Here is a 10,752-nt window from a genome sequence, read left to right on the forward strand (position 1 = left end):
AAATTGTTTTCATAATTGGTGGCACTGTTGGTTGTGACGACGAGGGTTCCAGTTGATCTGATCAACAGAAAAGCCTGCTCATGAAATTAATGTGCAAGTGGCTGAGCACTCCACAGACACATGTACCTTTAATATAGTTCTCGAGGAGATGCAGCCTGACAGAGTGTGACAAGGCTGGCCCTTTGAAATACAGGTACAACAGAAACAGGATTAAAGGGCGAGAGCAGGGTTCGCCGCCACCCCCTGCCGGAACTTTAGGTGTTTGTGCTCAAACACTCACAATGCTCAGTCTGGGAATCTAAACTTTGATCCTTCGACCGTGAGTCCACTGCCCTAACCACTGGGCCATTGCTCCTCCACTTTCATTATTTAGTCAGAAATGTAACTTGAAATTGTTGTTGATAGAATTATTAGTAACATGAATCTTAATAATACTAAGACTCTAGGAATGTTTGTATGTAGCGGAAATATCTCAGAAATAGTATATTTTATCATAATTGTTTTTGCATATATTTTCATACTTACTTTCAGTAGTGTAGTACAAATTTTTGTGACATTTGGATCTCTATTTCATCATTATCATCATTTAATGTCCGCTTTCCATGCTAGCATGGGTTGGACAATCTTGACTGAGGGCTGGCGAACCAGATGGCTGCACCAGGCTCCAATCTTGATTTAGAGTTTCTACAGCTGGATGCCCTTCCTGACACCAACCACTCCAAGAGTGACACCAACCACTCTGAGGAACCAGTTAGGCGGTACTGGCAATGACCTCGCTCAAATCTTTTTACACATGCCACAAGCACAGGTGCCAGTAAGGCGATGTTGGTAACGATCATGCTCAAATGGTGCCCTTTTACGTGCCACCAGCACAGTAGCCAGTTGGCTACTCTGGCAACGATCACACTCAGATGGTGCTCTTGGCACCCTACTCTATTTATCAATGAAAATGAGTAAACATAATTTTTGTGTTTACTCATGATGTCAATACCAAATACACACACATAATGAATGTCCTAGTGTATCAATCAACACAAATACATGTCCGCTATCTATGACATATACACACAAATAGTCTTTGCATTCTCTAAGAAAGAAAATGTTGACTTTTTGATGTATGCAATATTTTATTTTATTTAAAAATATTAACAATGTGATTTCAAAAATATAAGTTGTTTGTACAGTAAGTATTTATATTCTAACTTTCTTGAAACAGACAATATTTTTATGTTTTTTTAAAAATTATTTTCAAGTCGTTAATTTCTGTAAAAAAATTCTTTCCTTTTGTTTTAAAGTAAAAGAGTGGAGAAAGTGAAAGATATATATACGTGTATATGAAATAAATGTATGTATGTATGTGTGTGTGAGGAAGAGAGAGTGAAGGTGTGTGTTGTCATGTATGCATACATACATACATCAATACATGTGTGTATATCTTTTTTGTATTGTATGTGCGTGAGTGAGTGAGCGAGCGAGCAAACATGTGTGTTCTCATATATGTATAAGTGGTACTCTCTCTCAGACACACGCACACACACATCCATTTCATATACACATTCATACAACTTTCACTTTCTTTTTCACTTTAAAACAAAAGTAGATAAATAATTTTTTACAGAAATTAATGAACAAAACCAGCTGATCTGGATGACTGTTCTGAGAGTCAAAGTGAAAGATCACTCCAAGGGAATACCATTATAAAAATTTTTTCAAGTGCATTCAATGTATCTCAGCTCCAAAGATTTGGCTGCTATTTCTAGCATGCCCTGCTACCACGTAACAGCTATTTGCGATAAAAAACCTGAAATACTTATGTGGTAGCAGCCAAGTTTTTCCTTTTCCAGGGAAAGAAGCTGTTTATGCATGATTTTGATGTCACATTTGCTGAAAGTATGTGAAATAACCCGGAAAAGAAAAAAAACCCCATAAAACAAAACTCCGTTGATTGGAAACTCAGACTTTCCAGGTGATCCAATGGGTCACAGGTAGTCTAGTATTAATTATACCTATATTTACTTCGTTTTTGTATCTGGTTTGCAAGATTCTTTATTTGAACTCATGTTGAAGTAAATGATGTTGTGTCTGAGGAGAACCATGTTGTCTTAATGCCTCATTATCTAGCACACTTCACTGATTTGATTCCCACTCATTTTTTATATTTTTGTTCCAAAATTTCCATTGCTTTTGCAACCTTGTCAATGGATGTTGGTGAGTTTGTTGGTTAGATAAGGCATCATGACTCTCTCCAGACAATATAACTATATTGTTTTTGAATTATTAAACAGTTCTCTATATTTGGGAAATTATTAAGATGTTTTTCTTTTTCATTTAGTTGCTCAGTGTCAATTGAAATATGAATTTACTTATTTGGAGAATAGAACCAGCCAATGTCGCTCAACTACTCAAATAAAAGTTCCATACTGTTCGGGTAAATGTGGATTGAGTACTGTGAGGCCAGCATTACTTACAAAGAAACCAGTCGACCAATTGAATCTTTTATTTGAGAATGAATGCTTGTGTTGCAAAGGCAAAGCTTCTAAAATTAAGGAAGTCATAGCACTATGTGGTCCGGATCAAGAGAAGACAGTTATGTACTATCCACAAATTTGTAGTTGTGAATGTAGCAGATGTCAATAAGGTAGGTCTGCTTCAAAGATTTAATCATTGAGTAATCAATATAGTTTTCTATGAAAATTATTTTATTTTAGGATAACTATTGAATACAATTTGTAAAAGTCATTTAAATATTTGTAAATATAAGCTTGTTACCAGTTCAAAAATGCTTCAGACATATTTGAACCTGTGAGAAAGGTATTCACTGTATCTTGCCATGGAGAAAATTACTCACTCTAGTTAAATGGGTATAAATACACTGAGTCAGCTTACAGTATTCTCTAACCAGGCTGTGAGATGCATGCATTTTGGAATGGTTATCTCCTCTTCAGCAACAGAAACTGGAAAGACAGGCATTGCGAACTAACACAAAAGACAGGTCTCTCTTATGATATTCCCATCATTCAATGACTGGTTCCGCTATTCAGTTTCTCACAATAATTAAAATACTGGGTGACAGCACTAAGTATACATACAAATTTAAAACCAGCTCAAATAAGCTTGAGGTATATTCAAACACATAAGAAAGCCATTTGCTGTATCTTAGTATCATATTAAGATTCCTTTAAAGTAGGTTATATTGAAATTATCTTTGTTGTTAAAAATCTCTAAGTTTGAATATAACTGACCAAAGAAATATTAAATGCATACAAAAGTTATATTACAGAGCATTTATTTATTTTCACACACAAGAGTAATTTTTATCAATTTTTGTGCATAGCAACTATCTATGGAATACAGTTGACCTGTTTTGGTCAATTACAATCATGGAATGAATTTGATAAGAAAAAGCAATGGGTAAATTTGATTTTCTGAATTAGATCCTGCTTACAGTATTCTCTTCAATGAGGATGAATTGATGGCGTGTGTCAGTTGACATAGCACATGGTCATCAAGGTAGAAGAGGAGGTGAGTTCGTCCCCATCTCGTGAAGACAGGGACTGACTGGGACCCTGCTTGATGGAGGTGCCTAAGAGGACCCAGGAATATACTGACAAATAGTGATGTATCGAAATGGGAAGAGAAAGCTAATGAGTTGTGTTTTGTGTGTGTGTGTGTGCATGCGTGCGTGCATGCTTGTTCTGTTTTTATGTATTTATGTGTTGTGGAATATAGATAAAACGAAATTATGCCAACGATGCGTATGTTAAACTTGAAGGAAGAACGCCTTGCATATTTGTTCTTACTTGCTTCATGTGTGTATGTAAAATCCGTAAATTTCCAAACAGAAAATGAGAACACCGAATCAGTTATGGTAGCCCATGTGTTTTTTTTTTTTAACCACTAAAGAGCAGAAATATTGCAACATGCATAGAGAAAAGGTGGGACTATATAACGCATTTTATGAATTTCATAAAAAACATTTTTGAAGTTTAAATTTAACGGCATTTTTGAGGAAAATTTTCAAAAAATTTTTCAAAATTTGTGTGGAAAATTTTCAAAAAATTTTTCAAAAATTATGGGGAAAATGTCTAATGCATTTTATGAAATCCATAAAACTATTTCTGTTGTATCATCGCCAACTAAACTCCAACTGATATGTTGAAAATAACACACATGATGTGCCATGCATGTTGCAATATTTTGTCTTTACATGGTTTCTCAACCCTACAACCATGTTCGTGTGAAGCGTAGGGTCATTGGGGTTGACAAAACGAGCACTGTGGTTCACTGTTGAATGACCTGGCAAAGCATTATATGTCTGCCAGTTACAATCTTAGTCCCTGGCAGCAATGTCACGACACTTCTATCCGGGACAGGAACTAACACATCTTAATATCCCATGCTCTACCATTTCAAGAACCCACTGGCCTGGCTGATAATGACCTCTGTGATATTTGCGATGCATAAACTTTGATTTGTCTATCTCTACGACAACATCCTGTCCCCTAAATTGGGCAGGATTGTCTATGCACCATATGGCACAAATATCCTAAAAGTAATTATACCAACTGACAATTGTTTCTGATGCGATCCCAACTTCTTTCATAACCACAGACTTTACAATCCATTTCAATCCAGTGAATTTCATAAAGTGCATTAGACAGTATTATACTGTCAAAAATGTTTATGAAATTCATAAAACGTGTTGTATAGTCCTACCTTTTCTCCATGCATGTTGCAATATTTCTGCTCTTTAGCGGTTAAAAAAACAAACTCACATGGACTACTATAACTGATATGGCGTTCTCGTTTTCTGTTTGGAAATTTACAGATTTTACATACACGAAGCAGGGAAGAACAAATATGCAAAGATTTTTTCCTTCTTGGCATAATTTTGTTATATCTACATTCTACAATACACAAATGCATAAAAACAGAACAGGCGTACACACACACACAAACAAACAAGAACAAACACATACACAGAGGAACAAGCACGCATTCATGCACACAGGAACACACACACAATTGAACATGCACACACACACACACTCAAGAACAAGCGCATGCACACACACACACACACACACAAACAAGCACACACAAACAGAAACAAGCACACACTCATGCACAACTCATAAGCTTTCTCTTCCCATTTCAGTACATCAGCTGACAGTTGACAAGACAACGCGTAGTCACAGAAACTACCAAATTGAATGGTTACAAATTTTGAGTCAAGACGAAACATCGCTTTGTCTTACCTCAACGTAGTCTTCACTACTTTTCGGTCGTTCAGGTCTGAAAGAAAGAAAACAAAGGAAAATTGTTTTTGTTATTATAATAGAGTCACATCTGATATTTTAAGATTTTTTTTTCTTTTTCAGTTAACAAAACATATCACTGAAGCTGAACTAAAAGACAGAAGACATCAATTGTAATAAAATAACTGATTGAATAAATTAAATACTTTTGAATCAATTTGTGAAATAAATACTTTCAAAGCAATTTGTTGCGAACAATCTTATTTTTACATTTAGCTAATTTTATCATTGCCAATGCCGTTTGTTAACCTTACATGTGCTTTGTTCTTTAAAATATTGAATTATAAGTATAATATTTTTTCAGTTTACATAGATATGGACATGGCTGTGTGCTAAGAGGCTTGCTTCCCAGCCACATGGCTCTGGGTTCAGTCCCCACTCTGTGGCACCTTTTACTTTGAGCCAACCAAAGCCATGAGTGAAGTTGTCTAGATAGAAACCGAAAGAAGCCTGTTGTCTCACTGCTTATTTCTGCGTTCCTTTCTGTTGAAAAACATAGGCTTGAAACATAAAAGACTTTCTTACTTCTCAAGTGTTAAACTAATACACCTGTTTGTTGTCTTCACCTTTAGTTTTTTTCATAAATTCTCAATATATATATACACTTTTACTTATTTCAGTCATCCGACTGTGGCCATGCTGGTGCACCGCCTTAGTCGAGCAAATCGACCTCGGGACTTATTCTTTGTAAGCCCAGTACTTATTTTATCGGTCTCTTTTGCCGAACCGCTAAGTGACGGGGACGTAAACACACCAGCATCGGTTGTCAAGCAATGTTAGAGGGACAAACACAGACAGACACACACACATACACGACAGGCTTCTTTCAGTTTCCGTCTACCAAATCCACTCACAAGGCATTGGTCGGCCCGGAGCTATAGCAGAAGACACTTGCCCAAGATGCCATGCAGTGGGACTGAACCCGGAACCATGTGTTTGGTTAGCAAGCTACTTACCACACAGCCAATATATATATATATATATATATATATATATATAATGTCAGAGTCATCACCAGTTTGTAATGATTGGCTCCTTGTTGATTTCCATTATGTAAAGATGAAAGAACAGTGATTGAAGTTGTAAAGAAAATATTTACCGTTACATTGTATATATCCATTGTATATATTTTCCAGTGAAAATTTAACCCAAAAATTTTTCCAAAATTTTCACCGAAAATTTCCCCCCAAAATTTTTCGAAAATTTTCACTAAAAATTTTACCCAAAAATTTTTCGAAAATTTTCATCAAAAATTTTACCGAAAAATTTTTCGAAAATTTTACCCGAAAATTTTCCCCAAAAATTTCACAGATGTCATCTCATAGGACGAAGAGTGCTGTCCTAGAACTGTGACAACCTCTTTTCAGCCGATAATGAAGGACTTCAACCAGTTATAGAGATCATCTCTTACACCATCGGAGAGAGTTTCACCATAAGTCTTTTGTGTGGCACAGAATTAAAAGCCTTAGCAAAGTCCAGGTAAACAGCATCCACCCAGGAGCCGCCATCAGTGATTCAGGTAATGTCCTCAAGAAACTCGATGAGTTGATTACAACAGCTGGAGTTAGGAATAAATCCAAATTATGAAGGCTGGATGAGACTGTGAGACTTCCAGAAGTTCCAGAGGGTTTCTCTGACACAGGATTCCATCAGTTTGGCGATGCAGCTAGTAAGACTGACAGGGCAGTAGTTGACAGGCGATGTGCAGTCACCTTTTTTGAACAGAGGCATAACACTGGCAGTTTTCCACTGCTCTGGAGTAATACCATTGTCAAGACAGAATTGAAAGAATAGTGAAAGTTGGTTCAGAAGAAAGTACCTACCGTGTTTGAGAAGTAGGTATGTAACACCATCGAGACCAGGAGAGGAATAGTTAGGTTTATTCTTAAGGTGGCGTTGTAGCATTGCCGGTGTAAATTTCATAGTAGTTATAGAGTCCGGTGTCAGAGGTGAAGGGGATGGAAAATTTTGATCTTCGACAGTAAAGATGCCTGCATAGCATCCAGCAATGATTTCTGCACATTCTTTGGGATTGACAGTAATCTGGCCTGTGTGGGGATTGCGAAGGGGGCCAACTGGAGAGTGAAGTCTCTGCTTTGAATGTACATACTTCCAGAACACTTTGTCATGGCTGGTTGCTATGTGCTGTTCAAATTCAAGCACTGCCTTTTTTGTCACCTGCTTGAGATGGTTGGATGATCTATTGCGCTTTTTCCTGTTGATCTCTGATTTGTGCATTTTGTATTCCTGTTCAGCATTACGGTGTTCTTTCCTGGCAAATCTGGAACATGATTTAACATGAAATTTTACCAAAAGAGTTTTATCTTCATTTGACTAAGAGCGGTTTTAGGTAGGTTGGTATCAAGTGTTATGATTAATATTTTAGTCCTTGCTATGTTTATCATTGGGCTCTAAAATGTGTGCTCAAGATTAAAACTTCCTTACTTTCAACATTTAGTTTTTGCCTCAGAATTAACCCTATGTTGAGGCAAATTTACGTTTACCATGTACTCGCTTTGAATTGGATGACGAAAATATACACAGCCCTATCTGCTGTGGTTTTGTACCTATTTGTGTACTGGTTGATGTATATATCTGCTATCACTCATGTAACAGAGACCACCGTGCAAATTTCAAGGAATCTGATAGGTTTCTTAGACTCTTTATGTAAATATTTCCAACTCAGTTCAAGACTTCACTATAATACTATAAAAGCAGCTGTTTTGGTGGTTACACCACCATTTCCTATCACATTCGTACAAGTTCAAATTCTTTTATGTTGCCACATGATCTTATTTCCGCAATAATACCGCAGGAGCATTCTGCCCAGTAATAACAGTTTACATAAATAAACAGTGCATGCTTAAAAGCAGTTGACGTAAATACATGCTGAACTGTAGTCGTGGGCTAATTGATCTCAGCTGAGATGATTACCGTCAGTGCAACCTAGTTGCTTGATAAAAAAAATGTCATGGGGTTAAAAACAGTTATGTTTTGTGAATCACTTAGCTGCATACATTTTTCACTATATCAATTACCATCCCTGGCTGTATGTGGTTGCTTGATCTGTAAGAAACAACCGCTAAATGTAAAATCACAGCCCGACATCCAGGGCAAAAAAAGATGCATTCTCCAATGTAGTTCTAGTTCTAGAAATATTCCTTTCTACTCTAGGCACAAGGCCTGAAATTTAGTGGGAGGGGCGTAGTCGATTTCATTGACTCCCCTGCTTGACTTGTGGCCCTTGTCATCACTTCAGTAATTATAGTTTGTAGCCTTTGTAATTCGAAATCCTTTTGTCCTTAATATTGTTTAAAACCTTATGAGTTGTCCTTTGATAAAAAGAATTTCAAGTGTGACTACCTCATCTTCTTTGTATTGCAAAATTGTGCAATGAATCCTTTATTTAAGGTGACAGGGCATTATTTGATTTTCTTCTTTAAGTAATTGCTATTCATCATCAAAAGATTATTTGTGATTTATGAGTGGAAGTCCTTAATTACACCCAAACAGAGGTGACATGGTACACATCCTACCCACATTAAACCGTAACTAGAAATCAATTCAAATTTTCTCAAACTCTTACTGTCTTTTCAAGCAACAGTTAAAACATTTAACCAACACAACCTTGTTTTCTTCGAATGCATCATTAATTCTTTCCAAAATACACAAAACTCGGAAACCTGCCATACCTAATAACTTGATTAGAAAATACGTTATAGAAAAAAATTCTTCGCGGAATTCAGTTCTGTGCCTAGGGAAGTACACAGTATAAAAAGTTATCAGTTTTTATCATAAATTCTAGTTGTAATCTTTTTACCCCTCACAAACTAACATAATACCTAAGTTAACCTCGTCTACCGAGTAACTAACACTGAGATCTGAATATTTTCTCAAGCAAATATTCAAAATGTAGTGAGGAATAAGAATATAACCGCCACATCTGTAGCCACCATTAAGTTGTTTGACAAAAGCTATCTTTTCCCTTTCGTATAAATCATTAAGTTCTCATGATGATAAATATATATCGGCTAATAAAAGGCGACATAGCTTTAATTTGTTTAGATATCCTCCCCAAAAGCAATATTTGCGTTATTAATGATAAAGCTAACCATCTCCTTTAATCTACTCTTAAGTAAAACTGTTGAGGCCTAATGCGTGAGCCACCACAATTTCACATGACTGATCCATAAATCACCAACTAGCGTGAAGCTGTGGCATGATATGGCTTCTGGGATGTTCGAGAATTTACCCTCTTTCCACCCCATAGAAAACGTTTACGTCTAACTCAACAGACGTCATTTGAACATATATTTATTTTCATTCATAGTTTTACGTTTTATGTCCCCGCGTGTACTGCCTTGTCTGTCCTTGTACTGCCCTCTCTGTGTTTCAGGCCTCGTGCCCAATAAAGAATTAAACTTGTAGTGTTATTTTAAACACTTTATTTTACGGCAGATTTTGTTAACGTTTCCCCCTCTTGCGTGAAATGGGGAAATATAATTTTTATGGAACATTTACGCCTAGCTATTACAAGAATGGATAAATCTCCAGTGAAAGACAGGTCCAACGAGGAACCTTGTTCAAGCAGAAGTACAGCAACCAACTTTATGAACTGTGGGAGCAGTACCGTTTTAAAAAGTATGCCAACAGGTGAAGAACTTGTAAAAGGGAAAAAAAGACGAATTTTGCAGCAGCCGCTGGTTGTAACTCGTAAGAGCCAAAACTGTGATCACGACGAGCTAATGAAATACAATGGAGGGGAACGAAGCTAAAGTTATCCCTCTCAGCGAGACAACGCATAAAGCAATACGTTGCACCGTTATTTACAAAACGTTTTTGATGAAAACTAAACAAAAAATGGACATGGCCAGTAAATAAGCGGTAGAGTTATGTCTAAGACCAGTTTGGAACGACGTGGCATACCTTACAAGGGGAACCAAATATGCCACGATCGAAGTGAGGTTTAAGACGGAAGAAAAAGCCAAGCTGACGTCTGCAGAATCTCTGCGCCTATATATATATATATATAAGTAGTTGAATGAACTATCCTAGTATGGATAATTCAGTTAACCGATACCCGGGTAGCAAATTCACGTCAGAAAAACACGGTTGAAGCTACATGCCAAGGGCAGAGATCACGTGCTTTCGTGTGGAAATTTGTGTGTTTTTTTTAATACAAATAAATGAAAGAATGGAGTTGAACGACGATTTAACAAAATTCTTTTATTCTCGACATATGTTTCGAAGACTGCATATTCCTAATTTCGAGGGAATAAGGGAGTGCATTATGCCGCCTTCTCATCAGGAAAGACAAGGAACTTATGTCAGCATCATGATGAACAAAAGCTTTTAGATGACTGCCCACACGGAGTCCATAGCGATAATGGACTCCGTGTGTGCAGTCATCTAAAAGCTTTTGTTCATCATGATG

The 10,752-nt window shown here is 36.7% G+C and overlaps 1 protein-coding gene across 1 annotated transcript in view; it reads left to right on the plus strand.

The window, feature by feature from the left end:
- Window positions 1-5,502, plus strand: part of LOC115232619 (mucin-2-like) — a 94,896-nt gene extending 89,394 nt beyond the window's left edge. The window contains exons 35-36 of the mRNA XM_036500727.1: window positions 2,333-2,638; window positions 5,382-5,502. Of these exons, the coding sequence (XP_036356620.1) occupies window positions 2,333-2,637 (305 nt within the window). The 3' untranslated portion in view covers window position 2,638; window positions 5,382-5,502. The remainder of the gene's footprint in view (window positions 1-2,332; window positions 2,639-5,381) is intronic.
- Window positions 5,503-10,752: the final 5,250 nt, after the last annotated feature.

This window comes from Octopus sinensis, linkage group LG2, assembly GCF_006345805.1.
Source record: "Octopus sinensis linkage group LG2, ASM634580v1, whole genome shotgun sequence".
Lineage (NCBI taxonomy): Eukaryota > Metazoa > Mollusca > Cephalopoda > Octopoda > Octopodidae > Octopus > Octopus sinensis.